This window comes from Bombina bombina, chromosome 1 (genome assembly GCF_027579735.1).
Source record: "Bombina bombina isolate aBomBom1 chromosome 1, aBomBom1.pri, whole genome shotgun sequence".
NCBI lineage: Eukaryota > Metazoa > Chordata > Amphibia > Anura > Bombinatoridae > Bombina > Bombina bombina.
Window position 1 is genome coordinate 638,504,249 of NC_069499.1, and position 25,463 is coordinate 638,529,711.

A 25,463-nucleotide genomic window follows, 5' to 3' on the forward strand; every position below is an offset into this window, starting at 1 on the left:
CTGGTTTTAAAAAAAAGTAGACAGGATGGTAAAGCAAAGAAATCTACCATTTTTTTTTGTTTGTTTGTTAAAACAAAACACTCAAGTCAAAATTAAACTTTCACGATTCAGAAAGAGCACACAATTTAAATATTTTTTTTTCAAATTTACTTCCATTATCAAATTGTGCACAATCTTTTTAACCCTAGCGACCGTCAGTTTCCCATTCTGGTGCTAATGACGGCTCAGAGCCGTCACTAGCACTCTCCCACCTTGAGGGAGATCTGGGGGCTCCCACCCGCTCCTACCCCGGCGATCGTGCCTGTAAAGTGACAGGCATCGCTGGGGCTTCCCGTTTTGCATGGTAACGTCACGCAAAATAACGTGACAACGTCACCGCATAACTTTATTTATACTTAACAATGTAAAGTATAGGAGCAAGGGGCATGCTGCTTAGAAGCCTGTATCTCAGGCATCTAAGCAGCTACAGACCCCCAAGACCTACCATTGGAAAGGTAATTGTCTCAGTGGGGGGGTCTGAAGAAAATAATAAAAAAAAGTAAAAAAAAATAAAAAATAATAATATTGTTCAAAAAATAGAAAAATAAAAAAACATAATTTATGCTTACCTGATAAATTTATTTCTCTTGTAGTGTATCCAGTCCACGGATCATCCATTACTTATGGAATATATTCTCCTTCCCAACAGGAAGTTGCAAGAGTCCACCCACAGCAAAGCTGCTATATAGCTCCTCCCCTAACTGCCATATTCAGTCATTCGACCGAAAACATGCAGAGAAAGGAAAAACCATAGGGTGCAGTGGTGACTGTAGTTCAAATGAAAAAATTACCTGCCTTAAAGTGACAGGGCGGGCCGTGGACTGGATACACTACAAGAGAAATAAATTTATCAGGTTAGCATAAATTATGTTTTCTCTTGTTAAGTGTATCCAGTCCACGGATCATCCATTACTTATGGAATACCAATACCAAAGCTAAAGTACACGGATGATGGGAGGGACAAGGCAGGTACTTAAACGGAAGTTACCACTGCCTGTAAAAAAACCCTTTCTCCCAAAAATAGCCTCCGAAGAAGCAAGGCATCAAATTTGTTAAATTTGAAAAAGTATGAAGCGCAGACCAAGACTCCGTCTTGTAAATCTGTTCAACAGAAGCCACATTTAAAAAAAGGCCCAAGTGAAAACCACAGCTCTAGTAGAATGAGCTGCAATCCCTTCAGGAGGCTGCTGTCCAGCAGTCTCATAAGCTAAATGAATTAAGCTTTTTAACCAAAAAGACAGAGAGGCTGCTGAAGTCTTTTGACCTCTCCTCTGTCCAGAATAGACAACAAACAAGGTGAACGTTTGATGAAAACTGTAGTAACTTGTAAGTAAAACTTTAAAGCACAAACCGCGTCCAATATTGTGTAATAGACGTTCCTTCTTTGAGGAAGGATTAGGATACAAGCATGGAACAACTATCTCTTGAGTGATGTTCTTGTTAGATACCACCTTAGGAAAAAACCCAGGTTGGTACGCAGGACTACCTTATCCGTATGAAGGACCAGATAAGGAGAATCACATTGTAACACAGATAACTTGGAGACTCTACGAGTCGAGGAAATAGCTACCCAAAAGGAACTTTCCAAGATAAAGATTGATATCTATGGAACAAAAAAGGTTTAAACGGAACTTCTTGAAGAGCCTTAAGAACCAGGTTTAAGCTCCATGGTGGAGCAACAGTTTTAAACACAGGCTTGGATCTAACCAAAGCCTGACCAAATGCCTGAACGTCTAGAATACCTGCCAGACGCTGGTGCAAAAAAATAGACAGAGTAAAAATCTGTCCCTTTTAAGGAATTAGCTGACAACCCTTTTCTCAAAAACATCTTGGAGAAAAGATAATATCCTGGGAATCCAGGCTTTACTCCATGAGTAACTCTTGGATTCATAACAATCAGATATTTACACCATATCTATGTTCAATTTTCCTAGAGACAGGCTTTCATGTCTGTATTAAGGTATCAATGACTGACTCGGAGAAGCCATGCTTTGATAACATCAAGCGTTCAGTCTCCAGGCAGTCCATCTCAGATTGATTCTATTTAGATGGTTGAAAGGACCCTTAGGTAGAGGGACCTGTCTCAGAAGCAGAGACCGTGATGGAAAGGATGACATGTCCACCAGATCTGCATACCAGGTCCTGCGTGGCTACGCAGGCGCTGTCAAAAACACCAAAGCCCTCTCCTGCTTGGTCTAGACCTCCGGAGGAAATCCCACTCCCCCGGAAGAAAAGTCTGACGACTTAGAAAATCCACCTCCCAGTTCTCAACACCTGGAATATGGATAGCTGATAGACAAGAGGGAGTCTCTGTCCAGTGAATTATTGTAAGACTTCTAACATCACTAGGGAACTTCTGTTCCCCCTTGATGGCTGATGTAAGCCACAGTCGTGTATATTGTCCGACTGAGTATGATGTACCTCAGAGTTGCTAACTGAGGCCAAGTCTGAAGAGCATGGAATATCACTCCCAGAATATTTATTAGAAGGAGGGTCTCCTCCTAAGTCCACTATCCCTGAGCCTTCAGGGAGTTCCAGACTGCATCCCAACCTAAAAGGCTGGCATCCATTGTAACAATTGTCCCATCTGACCTGCGGAAGGTCATACCCTTGGACAGATGGACCCGACATAGTCACCAGAGAAGAGAATCTCTGGTCTCTTGGTCCAGGTTCAACAGGGGGACAAATCTGTGTAATCCCCGTTCCTCTGACTGAGCATGCATAGTTGCAGCGGTCTGAAATGTAGACGTGCAAACGGTACTATGTCCCTTGCCGCTACCTATTAAGCCGATTTCATTCATGTACTGAGCCACCGAAGGGCGCGGATGGGATGAAAAACACGGCAGAAATTTAGAAACTTTGACAACCTGGACTCCGTCAGGTAAATTTTCATTTCTACAGAATCTATCAGAGTCCCTAGGAGGGAAACCCTTGAGATTGGGGATAGAGAACTCTTTCCTTGTTCACTTTCCACCCATGTGATCTCAGAAATGCCAGTACTACGTCCGTATGAGACTTGGCAATTTGGATGTTTGACGCCTGTATCAGGATGTCGTCTAACTAAGGGGCCACTTCTATGCCCCGCGGCCTAAGGACCGCCAAAGCGACCCCAGAACCTCCATAAAGATTCTTGGGGCTGTAGATATCCCAAAGGAAAGAGCTACAAACTGGTAATGCCTGTCTAGAAAGGCAAACCTGAAAAACTAAGGTGATCTTTATGCATCACAATGTGAGGATAAGCATCCTTCAAATCCATTGTAGTCCTCTATTGACTCTCCTGGATCATAGTTAAGATGGTACGAATAGTTTCCATCTTAAATGACGGAATTTTGAGGAATTTGTTTAAGATCTTTAGATCCAAAATAGGTCTGAAGGTTCCCTCACTTTGGGAACCACAAACAGATTTGAGTAAAAACTCTGTCCCTGTTCCTCTCTTGGAACTGGATGGATCTCGTACACAATGTAAGAATGCCTCCTTTTGTATCTGGTTTGCAGATAATTGTGAAAGGCGAAATCTCCCCTTTTTTTGGGGGGGAATCTTTGAAATCCAGAAGATATCTCTGGGATATAAATTCCAATGCCTAGGGATCCTGGGCATCTCTTGCCCACGCCCGGGCGAAGAATGAAAGTCTGCCCCCTATAGGATCCGTTACCGGATAGGGGTCCGTTCCTTCCTGCTGCCTTAGAGGCAGCAGCAGGCTCCTTGGCCTGCTTATCTTTGTTCCAGGTCCAATTGTCTCCAGACCGCCTTGGACTGAGCAAATATTCCCTCTTGTTTTGCCTTAGAGGAAGTGGATGCCACACCTGCCCTGAAGTTTTAAAAGGCACGAAAATTAGATCCTTTTTTGGCCCTTGATTCCTATCCTGAGGAAGGGCATGACCTTTTCCTCCAGTGATATAAGCAATAATCTCCTTCAAACCAGGCCCGAATAGGGACTGCCCCTTGAAGGGAAGTTAAGTAGCTTATTTATTAAAGTCACGACAGCTGACCATGATATAAGCCATAGCGCTCTGCGCGCCAGTATAGTAAAAAACAGAATTCTTAGCCGTTAGTCTAGTCAAATGAACAAAGGCATCAGAAAACAAAGGAATTGGCTAGCATAAGCTTGTCCAATATATTCATCCAATGGAGTCGCTAACTGTAAAGCCTCATCAAGAGACTCAACCCAGAACGCCGCAGCAGCAGTGACAGAAGCAATGTATGTCAGGGGCTGCAGGATAAAACCCTGTTGAATAAACATTTTTTATCCATTGGATCTAAAAAGCACAACTGTCCTCGCCAGAGGTAGTGGTACGCTTAGCTAGAGTAGAAACTCTTCTCTCCACCTTAGGAACTGTCTGCCAGAAGTCCCGTGTGGTGGTAACTATTAGAAAACATTCTTCTAAAAAATAGGAGGGGAAGAGAACGGCACACCTGGTCTATCCCATTCCTTATTAAAAAAAAAATTTAGTAAACCTCTTTAGGTATTGGAAAAACATCAGTACACACCGGCACTGCATATTATTTATCCAGTCTACACAATTTCTCTGGCCCTGCGATTGTACACATTCATTCAGAGCAGCCAAAGCCTCCCTGAGCAACAAGTGGAGGTTCTCAAGCATAAATTTTAAATGTAAAAATATCAGAATCAGGTTAAATCATCTTCCCTGAGTCAAAAAAATCACCCACAGACTAAGCATATTGTGAGGTAGTATCATACATGGTTCTTAAAGCGTCTGTATGCTCTGTATCTACCCCCAGAGCTATCTGCTTTCCTTTAATTTCAGGTAGTCTGACTAATACTGCTGCCAGAGTATTATTCACCACCTTTGCCATGTCTTGTAAATAAACGCTATGGACGCCCTTGATGTACTTGGCGCCATTTGAGCGTGAGTCCCTGAAGCGGGAGTCGAAGGGTCTGACACGTGGGGAGAGTAAATCGGCATAACTTTCCCCTCGACAGAATCCCCTGGTAAAATAAACGCTATGGGTGCCCTTGATGTACTTGGCGCCATTTGAGCGTGAGTCCCTAAAGCGGGAGTCAAAAGGTCTGACACGTGGGGAGAGTTAGTCGGCATAACTACCCCCACGACAGAATCCTCTGGTGATAATGTTTTTAAAGACAAAAAATGATCTTTATTGTTTAACATGAAATCAGTACATCTGGTACACATTCTAAGATGGGGTTCCACCATGGCTTTAAAACATAATGAACACAGAGCTTCCTCTATGTCAGACATGTTAGAACAGACTAATAATGAGACTAATAAGCTTGGAAAACACTTTAAATCAATTTAACAAGCAAATATATAAAACTTTACTGTGCCTTTAAGAGAAACAAATTTTGTCAAAATTTGAAAAACAGTGAAAAAAAAGGCAGTAAAACAAACGAAATTTTTACAGTACATGTAATAAGGTAACAGAGCATTGCACCCACTTGCAAATGGATGATTAACCCCTTAATGCAAAAAACAGATAAAAAAAAACGACAGACGTTTTTAAAAACAGACACAACAAAACTGCCACAACAGAGCTGTGGATTACCTTCCCTATAAACGATTTTGGAAGTCTTTTTAGCCCTTTAGAAATGTCCTGTAGTATTCATGGGACTGCTGAGGGAATCTGGATAATTCATTTTGTAATTTTAACTGTGCAAAAAAGCGCTAAATTAGGCCCCTCCCACTCATATTACAACAGTGGGAAGCTTCAGTTAACTGTTTCTATGCAAAATTTAAGCCAGCCATGTGGAAAAAACTTAGGCCCCAATAAGTTTTATCACTAAACATATGTTAAAAAACGATTAAACATGCCAGCAAACATTTTAAAACACATTTTTACAAGAGTATGTATCTCTATTAATAAGCCCTGATACCAGTCGCTTTTACTGCATTTAAGGCTATACCAACATTACAGTGTTATCACCAATGTACGTTAAAAAACGATTAAACATGCCAGCAAACGTTTTAAAACACATTTTTATAAGAGTATGTATCTCTATTAATAAGCCTGATACCAGTCGCTATCGCTGCATTTAAGGCTTTACTTACATTACTTCGGTATCAGCAGTATTTTCTTAGTCAATTCCATTCCTAGAAAAATATTTTACTGCACATACCTTATCTGCAGGAAAACCTGCACGCCATTCCCCCTCTGAAGTACCTCACTCCTCAGAATGTGTGAGAACAGCAAATGGATCTCAGTTACGTCTGCTAAGATCATAGAAAAACGCAGGCAGATTCTTCTTCCAAATACTGCCTGAGATAAACAGCACACTCCGGTGCCATTTAAAAATAACAAACTTTTGATTGAAGAATAAACTAAGTATAAATCACCACAGACTCTCACGACCTCCTATCTATGTTGAGGCTTGCAAGAGAATGACTGAATATGGCAGTTAGGGGAGGAGCTATATAGCAGCTTTGCTGTGGGTGGACTCTTGCAACTTCCTGTTGGGAAGGAGAATATATTCCATAAGTAATGGATGATCCGTGGACTGGATACACTTAACAAGAGAAAAACCCATTAAAAGCTCATAGGATATATGCAAACTAGTCTGTGATTGGCTTATGTCTGTCACATGGTACAGGTGTGGGTTGGCAAATAAGAGATAAAAATGTAATGCTTTTGTGAAAATAAGTGTTATTGTATAGTGGTCCTTTTTATACCTTATCTCATGCTGCACACATCTATTTTTTGAGAAGCATTAATCAAAATGTATAATGCCAAGAAACAAACTCCAGAATACAAAAATGGACATTGAACTTTATTATATAAAATAATTCACAATGAAAATGTTGTACATTAATATTCTAAAATGTATAAAAAAACAATACCCATCTATACAAATATTAACACATGGCAGTATCAATACAAAAAATAAATACATTACATGATGTAAATCTGAAGATATTAAATACACAAAAGTATCTATATACTTAAATTAAAGGTTTCTCCTCCCCAAAAACTTGTTAACAATATTTTCTTAGAAACAAAAAATATTTCTAAAAAAATAATCAAATGCTTAAAAAGTCCTTTAAAGGGGTAAAAAAGAAAACAAAAAAGACAGGTCTAACAGTAACACATCTTTTATCTCCATAATGGAGCCTAAAACTTTAAATACAATTTAAAAAACAAAACAAAGCAACACAAGGAACTTCATACAAAAAGAGAAAAACAAATGTCAATTTAAGCACTTCTAGAGTATCTTATAGATACCTTGCTAATTCACTTCAGTCGTTTTCTAGCTCACCAACCATTCATACTTAAATATACATAAGAGCGAGTAAATTTGGTCAACACACACTGCTTGAATGGTTCCTGGATTCTGAACTGGCTAACATGTGGAGTTTGGCCTTTTCAGCACCATTCTCTCTAGAGACCTGTTCCTCTGTGCTGTTTCGTATTCCATAAATGAAGTAGATAGCAAAGCCTGAAATACAATATTTATAAATGATATTAAAATGCATTCAATAAGACACAGAGGTATGGCTGCACATACACTTGTTAAGATAAAATCATATATTCAGAATTAGGTTCTATATTACAACAAAAATAACTAAATAAATAAATAAATTCTGACATATGAAACTAAATCTTAAAAATATTGTTTTAAATAGTAAACATGAGGATATGTTAAAACTATGAAGGCAGTGCAAGTCTGTACAATGGAGACTAAGGGGGGTAGTTATCAACGTGTCAACTTTCCTGCCTTCGCCGGCCCAATACGCCCGCCTAAGCTCGCCTACCTTCGCCGACGCGAACCTGAAAAAATACGCCTAAGTTATCAAATAAAGCTGTCAAAAAGCCGCGGGGCTATGAGCAGCGGACTGTGAGAGTTATCACACATCCGATCTCACTGCTCTTCGGCTGTTTGACAGCTTTCTTGCTAGCCTGTCACTAAGCATTCACACTAAACTACACTGTTCTACCCCCTATACCGGCGCCCCCCGCAACTAAATAAAGTTACTAACCCCTAAACCGCCGCTCCTAGACCCCGCCGCAACTATAATAAATGTATTAACCCCTAAACCGCCGCTCCTAGACCCTGCCGCAAGTCTTATAAATGTATTAACCCCTAAACCGCCGCTCCCGGACACCGCTGCCACCTACATTATACCTAGTAACCCCTATCCTGCCCCCCTTATACCGTCGCCCTCTATAATAAAGTTATTAACCCCTATCCTGCTGATCCCGCACCTCGCCGCAAATAGTTTAACCCCTAAACCGCCGCTCCCTGAACCCGCCGCAAACTATATTACATTTATTAACCCCTATCCTGCCCCCCCCCTACACCGTCGCCACCTATAATACATTTATTAACCCCTATCCTGCCCCCCACTACACCGCCGCCACTGTAATAAAATTATTAACCCCTAAACCTAAGTCTAACACTAACCCTAACACCCCCCTAACTTAAATATTAATTAAATAAATCTAAATCATATTTCTATTATAAACTAAGTTAATCCTATTTATAACTAAATACTTACCTATAAAATAAACCCTAATATAGCTACAATATAAATAATTATATTGTAGCTATGTTAGGATTTATTTTTATTTTACAGGCATCTTTCAATTTATTTTAACTAGGTACAATAGCTATTAAATAGTTATTAACTATTTAATAGCTTACCTAGCTAAAATAAAGAGAAATGTACCTGTAAACTAAAAACTAACCTAAGTTACAATTACACCTAACACTACACTACACTTAAATAAATTATTCCTATTTAAAACTAAATACTTACCTGTAAAATAAACCCTAAGATAGCTGCAATGTAATTAATAATTACATTGTAGCTATCTTAGGATTTATATTTATTTTACAGGTAACTTTGTATTTATTTTAGCTAGCTAGAATAGTTATTAAATAGTTATTAACTATTTAATAACTACCTAGCTAAAAGAAATACAAAATTACCTGTAAAATAAATCCTAACCTAAGTTACAATTAAACCTAACACTACACTATCATTAAATAAATTAAATAAACTACCTACAAATAACTACAATTAAATACAATTACATAAACTAACTAAAGTACAAAAAATAAAAAAGCTAAGTTACAAAAAATAAAAAAAATAAGTTACAAACATTTAAAAAAATATTACAACAATTTTAAGCTACTTACACCTAATCTAAGCCCCCTAATAAAATAACAAACCCCCCCCAAAATAAAAAAATGCCCTACCCTATTCTACATTAAAAAAGTTCAAAGCTCTTTTACCTTACCAGCCCTTAAAAGGGCCTTTTGTGGGGGCATGCCCCATAGAGTTCAGCTCTTTTGCCTGTAAAAGAAAAATACAACCCCCCCCAACATTAAAACCCACCACCCACATACCCCTAATCTAACCCAAACCCCCCTTAAAATAACCTAACACTAATCCCCTGAAGATCATCCTACCTTTAGTTGTCTTCACTCAGCCGAGCCACCGATGGAACTGAAGAGGACATCCGGACTGGCAGAAGTGATCATCCAAGGGGTGCTGAAGAAATCTTCCATCCGATGAAGTGATCCTCCAAGCGGCGCTGAAGAAATCTTCCATCCGGACGAGGTCATCTTCCAAGAGGCGCTGAAGAAGTCTTCTATCCGGGCGAGGTCATCTTCGAAGCCGGGTCCTGAATCTTCATCCCGCCGATGCGGAGCATCCTTCTTTCCCGACGGACTACCGACGAATGAAGGCTCCTTTAAGGGACGTCATCCAAGATGGCGTCCCTTCAATTCCGATTGGCTGATAGGATTCTATCAGCCAATCGGAATTAAGGTAGGAAAAATCTGATTGGCTGATGGAATCAGCCAATCAGATTCAAGTTCAATCCGATTGGCTGATCCAATCAGCCAATCAGATTGAGCTCGCATTCTATTGGCTGGTCGGAATTGAAGGGACGCCATCTTGGATGACGTCCCTTAAAGGAGCCTTCATTCGTCGGTAGTCCGTCGGGAAAGAAGGATGTTCCGCGTCGGCGGGATGAAGATTCAGGACCCGGCTTCGAAGATGACCTCGCCCGGATGGAAGATTTCTTCAGCACCGCTTGGAGGATCACTTCATCGGATGGATCATTTCTTCAGCGCCCCTTGGATGATCACTTCTGCCGGTCCGGATGTCCTCTTCAGTTCCATCGGTGGCTCGGCTGAGTGAAGACAACTAAAGGTAGGATGATCTTCAGGGGATTAGTGTTAAGTTATTTTAAGGGGGGTTTGGGTTAGATTAGGGGTATGTGGGTGGTGGGTTTTAATGTTGGGGGGGGGGGGGTTGTATTTTTCTTTTACAGGCAAAAGAGCTGAACTCTTTGGGGCATGCCCCCACAAAAGGCCCTTTTAAGGGCTGGTAAGGTAAAAGAGCTTTGAACTTTTTTAATGTAGAATAGGGTAGGGCATTTTTTTATTTTGGGGGGGTTTGTTATTTTATTAGGGGGCTTAGATTAGGTGTAAGTAGCTTAAAATTGTTGTAATATTTTTTTAAATGTTTGTAACTTATTTTTTTTATTTTTTGTAACTTAGCTTTTTTTATTTTTTGTACTTTAGTTAGTTTATGTAATTGTATTTAATTGTAGTTATTTGTAGGTAGTTTATTTAATTTATTTAATGATAGTGTAGTGTTAGGTTTAATTGTAACTTAGGTTAGGATTTATTTTACAGGTAATTTTGTATTTCTTTTAGCTAGGTAGTTATTAAATAGTTAATAACTATTTAATAACTATTCTAACTAGCTAAAATAAACACAAAGTTACCTGTAAAATAAATATAAATCCTAAGATAGCTACAATGTAATTATTAATTACATTGCAGCTATCTTAGGGTTTATTTTACAGGTAAGTATTTAGTTTTAAATAGGAATAATTTATTTAATGATAGTGTAGTGTTAGGTGTAATTGTAACTTAGGTTAGTTTTTAGTTTACAGGTACATTTCTCTTTATTTTAGCTAGGTAAGCTATTAAATAGTTAATAACTATTTAATAGCTATTGTACCTAGTTAAAATAAATTGAAAGGTATCTGTAAAATAAAAATAAATCCTAACATAGCTACAATATAATTATTATTTATATTGTAGCTATATTAGGGTTTATTTTATAGGTAAGTATTTAGTTTTAAATAGGATTAACTTAGTTAATAATAGAAATATTATTTAGATTTATTTAATTAATATTTAAGTTAGGGGGGTGTTAGGGTTAGTGTTAGACTTAGGTTTAGGGGTTAATAATTTTATTACAGTGGCGGCGGTGTAGTGGGGGGCAGGATAGGGGTTAATACATTTATTATAGGTGGCGACGGTGTAGGGGGGGGGGGTAGGATAGGGGTTAATAAATTTAATATAGGTTGCGGCAGGGTCAGGGAGCGGCGGTTTAGGGGTTAATCATTTTATTTAGTTGCGGCGGTGTGGGACAGATTAGAGGTGTTTAGACTCGGGGTACATGTTAGGGTGTTAGGTGTAGACAGCTCCCATAGAAATCAATGGGATGTCTGTCAGCAGCGAACTTGTACTTTCGCTATGGTCAGACTCCCATTGATTCCTATGGGATCCGCCGCCTCCAGGGGTGGCGGTTTGAAAACCAGGTACGCTGGGCCGTAAAAGTGCCGAGCGTACCTGCTAGTTTTTTGATAACTAGCAAAAGTAGTGAGATTGTGCCGTACTTGTGTGCGGAACATCTGGAGTGACGTAAGAATCGATCTGTGTCGGACGGAGTCCGGCGGATCAAAGATTACGTCACAAAATTCTACTTTTACCGGTCTGTAGCCTTTGATAACTAAGGCGAATCAGCCTTGCCACAAATACGCTGCGGAATTCCAGCGTATTTGAGGTTGACGGCTTGATAACTACCCCCCTAAACATTGAGATTTTAATATATTCTGTTTCATTATGTTAACAACTGTGCTATACACTTTCACACCTTTTCCTGTATTTTTAAAAGGTACAATAAAGTAAAAATTAAACCATGATTATTTAGCTAGGCTGCTAGAGCATGCAATTTTAGAACAACTTTCTAATTTACGTCTATTATTTTTTCCATTCTCTTGGTATCCTTTGTTAAACAACAGAAGGCTTAGGAAAAACAATACATTACTAGGAGCTAGCTAGTGATTGGTGGCTGCACATATATTCCCTCTTGTCATTGGCTCACAAGATGTGTTCAGCTAGGTCCCAGTAGTGCCTTTATGCTTGTGAGCCTACGTTTCAACAAAGGATACCAAAAGAAAGAAGCAAATGTAATAACCGAAGCAATACAAAAAAGTTGTTTAAAATTGCAAATTGTTCCTTCATGTTTATTTCTGCATTCAAAATAATTTTTCAAAATTGTTTCTCATTAAAGAGGCAGTAAACTTACAAACTAATGTTATATAATTCTGCACATATTGCAGAATTATATAACATTAGCTTACCGGCAGATGTATACATTAAAGTATTGCAGAAATTTTTTATGTAAAAGTTCATTTTACCAGAACGCCGCTCCTTGCTCTACTGAGCGGGTCTGGTTTTTACACAGTGCATCGCGGCAACACTGTCTAGTCACAGTGTGCCCATTTGCGCCATTAAAATGAATGTAGCTCGCTCCCGCTACTAGACCAGAGCCTGTAATAATGAACTGAGCCAGCAAGTAAAGCAGATATGCTAATGTTAGTTATTTATGTTAGGTATTGAAATGCTAATTATGGCTTAGAGGGGATTGAATAAGCACAAGCAGCTACTTCACATACAAAATATCTTCTCCATACTCCCTACTGGGAGGTTAATTAGTGCTATTGTCTTCTCTTTACATAGCTTTTCTACAGAGAAAATGTTTGTTACTTATATTTTCAGGATAGGTGAGGATACAAAAGGCAAAAGTAGCTATTGTTAAGTAGCAAATAAAAGGTAAGAGTTGTTTGCAAACAATTAATTACATTCCTGCAGTCAAAACCACTAATACAAGAAACGAGATGTTACTTTAGTAGATTGTGATACACTTTCATGAACCAACAAAATTAAGGTTTTTTTTCTTTTCTTTCCATAAGCTTTCAAGACCTCACAGGTCTTCTTCATATGTAGAGGAAAAATGTATCACAATCTACTAAAGGAACATTCACTGTGGGACCAATATGCCAAAAACCCTCTGTTACATTAAAGGGGAGACAATTTAAGAGTAAAACATCCCTTTAAGTATAAAAATGTAGCATTTCCCCCAATTCTGACAACTAGAAGAGCACACATCAGGATTCACAAGTCTAACCTTGCTCTGTATCTGACACTAAATGGCTACAGATAGCAAGAAACACACTGTTCTACAGCAGTGTGAACTCCAGTATTAAAGCCGGATTGACTTCAAAAAGACAAATGGTGTGAGGTTTTTAAAATAACTGCAGCATAAAAAGGTGTTAATGCATTCTAAACATTTTTAAACTCACCCTCTATCGGTTTACTGGTATGCTGCAGAAAAATCTTATAAATTACAAGGTGTAGGTGTTTACTATATCTTTAAGGACTTACTGTTCACTTTCAGATAGACAGTACTCCTACTACTATCAACGAAGGATAGTAGATAGGTGTGCATGAGTATGTATGTGATTTTATATATATATATATATATATATATATATATATAAATATATATATAATATCAAAATATTATAATGATTGCAATACAAACAAAACAGAAAGAGAATGTGCAAGTGCATAAACTAGTTAAAAATAAAGTATTAGTTACCAATTAGCATCCAAACACCAAATCGAGCCCAGGTTCCATTGTCTAGTTGCATCATGAGAAACAGGTTGACAAATACGCTGAAGAGGGGCAGCAATGGCAGGGCTGGTACCTAGTACATAGAACAGCAAATAGTGTTAATAAGGAAAATGCCTTGCACCACACATTTCATACAGGATCACCATTTTTTGTGGCACACAATTTAAAAACCAATACAATCCTCAGGCTGGAGATATATTTGTTCTTAAACGGTGCTTGTGTGAAGAATACTCACCTTAAATGAAAGATGTGCTTTGCTTTCAGGCTGCCTCCAGATTACCAATGTAATCACTGCAGAGAGCGAAGCCAAAATGACACACAATGTGATCCAAACGGAGCTTCCATTGAGAAGGTCATCTATCTTCTTGGCAAGGAGCAAACATAGCAAGATGAACAAAACAGCTGAAAGAAAAGACAAGAGCAAGAGAATTGTTATAAGACAGATACCAGCAATAGAGGTGTTAAGCAGCAATATTTATTATAAGACATGGAATCAGTTTTCCCCTGAAGATTGACTTCTTGAAGTCAACTGTATAACCAAGGTCGAAGAGGATTTTACTTTAACTTGTAGATTACATAAGAGGAGCTAACATGGTTCAACTTAATCTACATCTTTTAATTTGCTGATTAAAGAAGCAATAAATGTTTGCTAGAATGATGAATTTGAAGCAAATATTACTATGAGAAGAATATAGAGATGCATTCTTATAAATTATAATTAGTTGTTTAAAAACTGAAAACAATATGGATTTAGATTTAGTGTCTATAAAATAATGGATGCCACCATGTTCCCTCATTGATTCTCTTCTGCAAAAGACAATTAGTGACAGCTATTAAAGTCACTAAAGTGTGCAAACAAACTAACGGCTAGATTTAGAGTTTTGTCGGTAAGGACCCGCGTAGCTAACGCCGGCTTTTTTCTGGCCGCACCATAAAAATAACTCTGGTATTGAGAGTCCACATAAAGGCTGCGTTAGGCTCCAAAAAAGGAGCGTAGAGCATATTTAACGCAGCTTCAACTCTCGATACCAGAGTTGCTTACGGACGCGGCCAGCCTCAAAAACGTGCTCGTGCACGATTCCCCCATAGGAAACAATGGGGCTGTTTGAGCTGAAAAAAACCCTAACACCTGCAAAAAAGCCGCGTTCAAGGTAGGAATATTCTGATTGGCTGATGGAATCAGCCAATTAGAATCAAGTTCAATCCGATTGGCTGATCCAATCAGCCAATCAGATTGAGCTCGCATTCTATTGGCTATTCCTACCTTAATTCCGATTGGCTGATAGAATCCTATCAGCCAATCGGAATTCGAGGGACGCCATCTTGGATGACGTCCCTTAAAGGAACCGTCATTCTTCAGTTGGACGTCGCCAGATTAAGATGGGTCCGCGGTGGAGGTCTTCAGGATGGAGCCGGTCCTCATCGGATGAAGATAGAAGATGCCGCTTGGAAGATGATGGTTGCCGGTCCGGATCTACTCTTCTTCCCGGATAGGATGAAGACTTTGGAGCCTCTTCTGGACCTCTTCAGCCGCCGGAAGATGGATCGTCAGCCCCCGCTTGGGTTGGATGAAGATTTTGGAGCCAGGACGGATCGGTGAACCTGGTATGGTGAAGACAAGGTAGGATGATCTTCAGGGGCTTAGTGTTAGGTTTATTTAAGGGGGGTTTGGGTTAGATTTGGGGTATGTGGGTGGTGGGTTGTAATGTTGGGGGGGGGGGGGGTATTGTATGTTTTTTTTACAGGCAAAAGAGCTGAACTTCTTGGAGCATGCCCCGCAAAGGGTCCTGTTCAGGGCTGGTAAGGTAAAAGAGCTTTGAACTTTAGTAATTTAGAATAGGGTAGGGCATTTTTTTATTTTGGGGGGCTTTGTTATTTTATTAGGGGGCTTAGAGTAGGTGTAATTAGTTTAAAATTGTTGTAATCTTTTTCTTATGTTTGTAAATATTTTTTTATTTTTTGTAACTTAGTTCTTTTTTATTTTTTGTACTTTAGTTAGTTTATTTCATTGTAGTTATTTGTAGGTATTGTATTTAATTTATTTATTGATAGTGTAGTGTTAGGTTTAATTGTAGGTAATTGTAGGTATTTTATTTAATTAATTTATTGATAGTGTAGTGTTAGGTTTAATTGTAACTTAGGTTAGGATTTATTTTACAGGTAAATTTGTAATTATTTTAACTATTTTAGCTATTAAATAGTTCTTAACTATTTAATAGCTATTGTACCTGGTTAAAATAAATACAAAGTTACCTGTAAAATAAATATTAATCCTAAAATAGCTATAATATAATTATAATTTATGTTGTAGCTATATTAGGATTTATTTTACAGGTAAGTATTTAGCTTTAAATAGGAATAATGTATTTAATAAAAGTTAATTAATTTCGTTAGATTAAAATTATATTTAACTTAGGGGGGTGTTAGTGTTAGGGTTAGACTTAGCTTTAGGGGTTAATACATTTATTAGAATAGCGGTGAGCTCCAGTCGGCAGATTAGGGGTTAATAATTGAAGTTAGGTGTTGGCGATGTTAGGGAGGGCAGATTAGGGGTTAATACTATTTATTATAGGGTTATTGAGGCGGGAGTGAGGCGGATTAGGGGTTAATAACTTTATTATAGTAGCGGTGAGATCCGCTCGGCAGATTAGGGGTTAATAAGTGTAGGCAGGTGGAGGCGACGTTGAGGGGGGCAGGTTAGGGGTTAATAAATATAATATAGGGGTCGGCGATGTTAGGGGCAGCAGATTAGGGGTACATAAGGATAACGTAAGTAGCGGCGGCGTGCGGACGGCAGATTAGGGGTTAATAAGTGTAGGTAGCTGGCGGCGACGTTGTGGGGGGCAGATTAGGGGGTTAATAAATATAATATAGGGGTCGGCGGTGTTAGGGGCAGCAGATTAGGGGTACATAAGGATAACGTAGGTGGCGGTCGGCAGATTAGGGGTTAAAAAAATTTAATCGAGTTGCGGCGATGTGGGGGGACCTCGGTTTAGGGGTACATAGGTAGTTTATGGGTGTTAGTGTACTTTAGAGTACAGTAGTTAAGAGCTTTATGAACCGGCGTTAGCCCAGAAAGCTCTTAACTACTGACTTTTTTCTGCGGCTGGAGTTTTGGCGTTAGATTTCTAATGCTCACTTCAGACACGACTCTAAATACCGGAGTTGCGGCGATGTGGGGGGACCTCGGTTTAGGGGTACATAGGTAGTTTATGGGTGTTAGTGTACTTTAGAGTACAGTAGTTAAGAGCTTTATGAACCGGCGTTAGCCCAGAAAGCTCTTAACTACTGACTTTTTTCTGCGGCTGGAGTTTTGTCGTTAGATTTCTAACGCTCACTTCAGACACGACTCTAAATACCGGAGTTAGAAAAATCCCATTGAAAAGATAGGATACGCAATTTACGTAAGGGGATCTGCGGTACGGAAAAGTCGCAGCTGAAAAGTGAGCGTTAGACCCTTTTTTGAGTGACTCCAAATACCGGAGGTAGCCTAAAACCAGCGTTAGGAGCCTCTCTAGGCAAATCTAGGCCTGAGAATATTAGAATATAGCAAGGTTAAAGGAACAGTGAACACCTAGAGATTTTTATATAAAATTTTTAGTTATGTGTAATTAACCAACTTTGCAATATAACTTAACTTTCCAACGGTGGGTGGTCTTGTGGGTCTGTAGCTGCTAGATGCCTGAGATACAGGCATCTAAGCAGCATGCCCCCATCTCCCTATATTGTCCATTTTTACATAAAGTTGCACAGTGACGTTATTTTGTCACTGCGCATGACGACACCGCGCGAAAAGTGAAGCCCTGCCGTTACCTCTCACTATTCAGGCCAGATTGCCAGGGTGGGAGTAGGTGGGAGCCCCCAGATTGCCCTCAAGGTGGGCGAGGGCTTGCGACGGCTCTGAGCCGTCTTTAGCACCCGAGTGAGAAAACTTGTGACGGCTCAGAGCCATCGTTAGCACTCAAGGGGTTAACTCTACTATCAAAACTGAGGATTTTCTAATTCTCACAACTTGAAATGCACCCTGCTACTTTCTCAAAGCTAACCTTGCTACATTTATTTCCCTAAATGGCTTTAAAGAGACAGTGTAGTGTAAAATTGATTACCCTTAATGTGCTCATTTGGAAAAAGGAAAAAAAAGTTAATACAATCTGTTTCTTTTTACGTTTACTTAATTAACATATCAGTTTTTACCAAAAGTACATAGATTTTCAGTATAGGTGGGGATACAATAGGCAAAATCAGCTTATTCCAAATGAGAAAAACATAATTTATGCTTACCTGATAAATGTATTTCCAGATATGGTGAGTCCACGGCATCATCAATTACTAGTGGGAATATCACTCCTGGCCAGCAGGAGGCGGCCAAGAGCACCACAGCAAAGCTGCTATGTATGTCACTTCTCTTACCCATAACCCCCAGTCATTCAGCCAAAGGCAAATGAAAAAAAAAAAAAGAAAAGGATAACACAAAAGGTGTAGAGGTGCCTGAGGTGTTAGTAAAAAAATAACTGTCTTAAAATAAAAGGGTGGGGCCGTGGACTCACCATATCCGGAAATAAATACATCAGGTAAGCATAAATTATGTTTTCTTTCCTAAGATATGGTGAGTCCACGGCATCATCAATTACTAGTGGGAACCAATAACCAAGCTAGAGGACACAGATGATTAGGGAGGGACAAGACAAGTAACCAAAACAGAAGGCACCATCACTTGAAAAACCTTTCTCCCAAAAGAAGCCTAAGCCGAAGCAAAAGGATCAAATTTATAAAATTTGAAAAAAGTATGTAAGGAAGACCAAGTTGAAGCCTTGCAAATCTGTTCCACAAAAGCTTCATTTTTGAAGGCCTAGGAAGAAGAGACAGCCCTCAAAAAATGAGCCATAACTCTCTCAGAAGACTGCAGCCCTGCAGTCTGAAAAGCAAACTTCCCAACCAGAGAAAAGAGAAGTAGCAGTAGCTTTCTGTTACAGAGAAAACAGAAGAAATAATAAGTACGCACAACATCTAAATTGTGCACACACGTTCCTCAAGAGATATGAATGAGGACACAGAGGGGGAACAACAAATTCCCAGACAATATTTCCACTTAGGATAAAAAAACGCCTTATCCAATAAAAGATAAAGCAAATCACACTGCAAAACCAAGAATACCTAAACTCTTCTAACAGAAGATATGGCAAAAACAGAAAACTTCCAAAAAATTTTTTTTTTTAAATCCATGGAATGCTATTGCTCAAACTAAGCCTGCTGCAAAACCTTAAAACCAAGGTTAAAACTCCAAGAGGAGCAACAGACTTAAAGACAGGCCTGAAACTAACCAGGGCCTGACAAAAAGATTACACGTGTGGCACATCAACCAGTCGCCTGTGTAAAAAAGGATAACGCAGAAATCTGATCCTTCAGAAAAACTGACTGACAAACTATGCTCCAGCCCTTCCCGGAGAAAAGACAAAACCCCCAGGAATCCTGACCCTACTTCAAAGAGTAGTTCTGGGATACACACCAATCAGGAAATTTACGCCATACCTAATGGTAAAAATTACCAGTAATAGGCTTACGAGCCTGTATCATAATCTCAATGACCGACTAAGAAAAACCACGCTTAGACAGAACTAAGCGGTCAATCTCCAAGCAGAAAGCTTCAGAGAAAACGAAAGTTGGATGAAAGAATGGACCCTGAAAAAGAAGATCCTTCCTCAAGAACAACTACCAAAGTGGAAGAAATACATCTCCGATAGTTCTTTAATACCAGGCCCTGCAAGACTATGAAGGAACTATTAAAATACCAATGCTCACTTCCATTTGATACAAGCAATGACTCGTGGAAGGAGAATAACAGGGATGTCCTGTCAGGGTATTTAACAGAGCAGCCTGCTGATCTCTTGACCTTTAACATAACTTGGAAGCTTGGCGTACTGCCATCTCCAACTCCAGCACCCCCATTTGAGGGTTAACCTGGAGAACATCTCCGGGAGAAGTGCCCACTCCCCGGGATGAAACATCGACTGCTCAAGAAGTCCGCTCCCGGCATTCACTCCTGAAATGTGAATAGTGAATAAACAAATGTGAGCATCTGCCCACCAAACAACCCTGGCGAAGGAACTCCAGATTCCTCCCAGGTGGTTAATGTAAACCACTGAGATGAAATTGTTCAACTAGAACCTGAAAAAACAGTTAAGACAACTAAAGCCAAGCCATCAGAGCATTGAAGATCGCTCTCCACTCCAAGATAATTATGGGGAGAGCAGACTCCTCCTAAGTCCCTAGTCACCAACCCAACAGGCTAGTGACCGTGGCTTAGACAGAACTAAGCATTCAATCTCCTTACTATTACTCAGGAAGGTCTCTGGAAGCATGTGCCCCGAGACAGATGTTCCCCAGACAATTCTGAAGAATGAGGTCAACGATCCCACTACCTCTCGCAAGCAAAGCGAGCGCTTCTAATTCTCCTCTCTGATCCACAGAGAAAAATCTTAAAATCGACAGATCTAGATCTATCCTCCGGGACAGAGCCACAAGATCCCCACTCCACTATCTGAACATGCATAATAACAGCAGACTCTCAGATGGAATCAAGCAAATGGATGATGTCCAATGAAGCAAACATCAGACCAATTACCCAATGAAGGATCAAACCGTAAAGTGCCGAAAGAGGCAAGAGGAAATAATCCTCTATTTTCTAATCTCTGTCAAAAATATTTACAGCTATAGGGAAACTAATATGGCCCTAAAAACTACCCATGTAGCTGAAACAAGGGAACTTAATTGCAGAATCACTTCCATCCGTGGAAATTAAGAAAGATAACAAGATCTCTATATGAGAGTTTGTTTGTTGAAAAGATGGCACCTGGACCATTATGATGTCCAGGATCTCTGAAAGGCATGGCAAGACCAAAAGGGAAGAGCTACAAACTGAAAGTGTTTGACAGAAAGGTCAAACTCAGGAACTTGAAAATACCCGTCCTCCAGGTCTATGGTCACCATGATCTGACCCTCCTAAAACAAGGGAAGAATTGAACCACTGGATTCCATTTGAGGAACGGTTCCCCGAGACAGCTTATTGAGACACTTTAGATCTACCATAAGACGAAAAACCACAAACAGGAATGAATAAAATCCTAGACCCTGTTCCCTTACAAGAACGGAGGCTATCAAGGGAAATGCTAAACGCACTACAAAAATACCTCACGGTTATCTGGTTTGCAGATAAAATTGAAGGAAGGAACCTGTCGGAGGGAAGGAATGACTACTATGTAGTAACCTCGAGATATTATGTCCACAGCCTATCTGGGACATCACGTATCCATGTTTGAAGACAGAGATACTCAACCCCCCACTTGGACCGATCCTGGATTGGGCAAACTCCTTTAAGTCTTGTGATAGAAAACACCCTTTTCTACCCGTAATATCAGAACTATTCCTGTCAGATCAGGACCAAACAAGGTCTTACCCTTGTACAGAATCACCAGAAACTTGGATTCAGAGGAAAAATTCAGACTAGCACAGCGAAGCTAGATATCTTGTCTCCCGGCTCAAAAACCTCTATGGTAGCATCAGAAATAAAAGAATTAGCTAGCTCAAGAGCCTTAATTCTGTACTGGATCTTTTCCAAAGGAGTCTCTACCAAATTGGAATAAGACAAGGCATCGCACCAATAAGATGCCGCACTCGACACCGTGGTAATACAAACTTCCATGTAAGCCTCCAGCTTAATCCATTTAACCTGAAAACAACAGCTATCCTCTCTAGGAATCGTAGTTCTCTAAGCCATAGTAGAAATACCCTAATTATAATAATAATAATATTTAATGGAGACAGCAACAGGAAACATCTTTCTTAAAGACAGGAGACGGGAAAAGAGGAAACCCTAACTTTTCCCATTTCTGTGAAAAAACCTCCTACCACGGTATGGAACGGGAAAAACTTCCACAGTGGAATCCTAGTACTTATAAAGTTTACTAGAATCTTTAAGGTTTACAACAGACGAATCGGAGTCGCTCCAAGGTAGCCAAACCTTCGTTAATACGCAAAAGGTGTTCAGGCTTAAAACTAAAAAAGACACTACTTCAGATGAAGGAATTATACCGTCTGAATCTGAGATTTCACCCTCAGAGTCTACCGACGTATCCTCATCAGTACCCATAACCCCCACTTATGAGGGAGGGCAACCTGTGTAGCAGCAGATAGGACAGAAACCTCACTTCTTCTTGTGAATTCCCTAAAGTATAGGAAAAACAGATAAAGCAATTCTGCAGGCAAATAACTCCTCCAGGAGATTGAGAGGAACCGCAGGGCACTGCATGTGACGCCATTGAGGCTTGGGACTTAAACGGGGAAAACTCTGGCATTGCCTAAACAGTATCATCCTAAGAGACATTGACTCAGAGATTAATAGTATACAATTCTGTGCTGCATAATTATAGATGTTAAACAAATTGTGCCACAGGCTCTATATATAAAAAAAAAAAACACACCGAGACACCCATGTCCAGGCATGTAGCACTTATATATCAGACAGAAAAGGTATGAGACTTTATAGGAACAAGCCTCTGTTCCAGGATCTTGTCCCAACTAGAATGAAAAAGTTTTTAGGCTCAATATAACTTCAAATAAAATGTTAATACTCTTCTATGGAGACTGTATAGTAGATGTCAGCTTCATCTAGTAAAAAAACAAAAAGAACAAACAAAAAAAACCAAACAGTATTAGCCATCCAAAAAAACGTGTCTTCTACGACACAATATATAACAAGGAAAATACCTTCTAAAAATATAAGAAGCATATCAGAGGCAGTCTGCATTCCGAAGTCCACTGAAGATGCTAAACCTATAGCAACATTGCTCCGATCTAAGAGAGAAGAAAGGAGGCATGGTCACCTGACTTGCTCAGTGAGAACTGAAAATGGCACTTTTCCGCCATACAAGGAAGGAGGCGGAACATAAGCACTGCACAGAAATGAAGCGCAAAGCTATAACTAACTTTGCACCTCATCTGTTAGCCGATACAAGCAAACAAAATATTGCAAATGCCTCCTCTCCTATGAAGTGCATGAGCCCTTAAATAAAAAGTCCCATAATGGTGCTGGCTCTATCGTTTAAAAAACAGAGCGCACTATTAAACACCAGACTCCTCCGATAGGAGTATATGGTGTAGGACGCATCGGTTAAAAAAGCACATAAGATTCACCCAAAGAATCATTCACTTATAAAAATACCTGTCTGAGCTATCAAGCCGTTGCTGAAAGAAGGAAAGCAATTAACCCCTAAAGAGCCAACACAATAGAGTCACAATAAATTCAGGGAATACTTTACACATAAAAGTATGAATCCCTAGTCTCTTACTCACAAAAAGTGCCTGCAACCTGCCTAAAACATCCTTCCAAAGGATATAATGTCCCACCTAAAGATGCAGAGAGGCTTCTTAACCCTTTAAGTGCCAGTTTCCCAGCCCCAGAAGACGAAAAGGCACTTACCTGTAGTCTAGCCATCCGGCAGGACAGCCTACACAGTGTGAGAGGACGCCACTCCTCACATAGACCTGTAGAAAAAGAAACAATCAGAGTAAACCTACTCTGGCTTTCTATACCATGGGCAGCAAATATGTGAGGAAAACACAGCAAGGCCCACCTTACAAGTTCCCCACTGCTTAAAAGCCGCCACTGCCCTGCTGAAGAGACTAACATGGAGTACAGCTAGACCCAATCTTGAAAGGAAAGATCAGAGTAAACCTACTCTGGCTTTAAAATAATAAAATCTTGATTGAAGAGAAATTTTTCTTCAGACACCAAAAACTTCACCTCCTCCTTGCACTGAAGGCAAAGAGAATTACTGGGGGTTATGGGTAAGGAAAGTGACATATAACAGCTTTGCTTTGGTGCTCTGTGCTGGCCAGGAGTGATATTCCCACTAGTAATTGATGATGCCGTGGACTCACCATATCTTAGGAAAGAAATATTAGAGTACACCGTTCCATAAACGGATAACTGCAAAGCAAAGCACTTTATACTAGGATAAGTACCGACTAGGTCTTGTTATCTGCAGGGTAAAGCCCAGACTGGCTCCTCCAAATAAGGCAAAATGGTGGGTGGAGTTTGGCTACAGAAAAATAATTATAGAAATTAATGCTTTAAAAATATTAAAGGGACATAAAACAGTATGAACTAACATACGTTTCTGATTATATAATGCAGCCAAAGCTTACCTGCAAAGTGGTTTCTTTTTTAACCCTCATTTACCCCTTTAATTTAGGCATAGTTTTGTTTGCAGAAAGCTTCCCCCTGGACATTTCCATATATGGAAGGTGCTATACAAGCCATAGCTATGGTTAAATGCACTTGTGCACATGCATGGTAGGGGGCACAGTCACATGACACCTAAGTAAAGCAGTGCACAATATAATGCTGAAGTTTTCCCTAAGCATGTGACATTATCCCCATGGAAATAAGCTAGCCTCTTGGCAACAAACAATAGCAGTATCTGATGTTCCTCTTCAGCCCCCCTTACTTGCATAGGTAATTATCCTCACATGCACACTTTGTTACATGATATCTCAGGGTTTGGAGTAAGACACCGATAAGGGGCGTGGAGCAAGCTTCAATTGCAGATTTTTTAAAAATTTTATTAAAATACCTATAAGCTTTTTTTTCACACACTGTTATCTCAGTTGACCCTTTTAGAATATGGACATAACTCAAAATGTTTTATGGCACTTTAAGACTTGGCTGATGTGTTATTCTACTGCAACAGAACAGAAAAGTCTTGTAATTACAAGGTGTTTTCCGTCCCTAGTAAAAAATATTTTATATTACAACCTCAAACTATTTACTAGAAACATAGAATTTGACGGTAGATAAGAACCAAAAAGGACCATCAAGTCTACCCATACTATCCCATTTAATATTATTTTAAACCGTCAGGTAGTAAAACTGGAGAGTAATCACACAGATCTATTAGGCCTATAGTGGTATATTCTTACCTGTATTGATTAACAAACTAATACAAACTTAATCTTAAGTTTTATTGAATATTTAACTCTCTGAGCAGCAAAGAGAAAAGAGGAGTTTATTCAGTATGAACATTATATGGTCTCAGGACTAATCTGATTGGTTAATATTGTGCATATCTGTTCATATTTGTTCTGTTTATGCATTCAATGTTTTATCTGTTCATTTTTATTTGTTATGTAAACTTTCAAATGCTGTCTGAGCAGTAAAAGTAAAAATAATAGCAAAATAGGAGTCTCTGTCCTTGTAATAAAATCATACAACAGCAGCTATCTTGTGGGCCTGATACTTACAGATTACAGACACACAGCCATACACAATAAGGCCTGAAGTTTTTGTAGGACAGCTCTTATTTGGAAACAGCAGGTGCCTGAAGTTGAATGGGTTTTCATGTGAAGGAACATCCTGGCGCTCCACAGCCACTTTCTCAGTTTCAGGTTCATTTAATTTCACCATTTCTGTATCCTTGCAGCTAGAACTCATCACATCTGGCTGGTATCTGTACAGTAAACAGGTTAATGGAGACTTTAAATAAATGGATATATTTAATTATCTAAATACAATAAACATGTAACCTAGCAAAAGCAATACAAGTATAAATATGAAACACTATATGATGCTGATCTTTGACTTGATATGGTCCCAACAGGAAATAAAGTAAAAAGAAGTGCTCTTACTTGCACTGATATATATATATATATACATACAAATAAAACAG

The 25,463-nt window shown here is 39.3% G+C and overlaps 1 protein-coding gene across 3 annotated transcripts in view; it reads right to left on the reverse strand.

Moving 5' to 3' along the window:
- Positions 1-6,761: 6,761 nt before the first annotated feature.
- Positions 6,762-25,463, reverse strand: part of SLC7A3 (solute carrier family 7 member 3) — a 61,728-nt gene continuing 43,026 nt past the window's right edge. For all 3 annotated transcript variants that reach the window (XM_053699078.1, XM_053699079.1, XM_053699080.1), the window contains exons 9-12: positions 25,039-25,244; positions 13,976-14,142; positions 13,705-13,813; positions 6,762-7,448 (exon numbers count right to left, since the gene is read on the reverse strand). In XM_053699078.1, the coding sequence (XP_053555053.1) occupies positions 7,312-7,448; positions 13,705-13,813; positions 13,976-14,142; positions 25,039-25,244 (619 nt within the window). In that variant the 3' untranslated portion in view covers positions 6,762-7,311. The remainder of the gene's footprint in view (positions 7,449-13,704; positions 13,814-13,975; positions 14,143-25,038; positions 25,245-25,463) is intronic.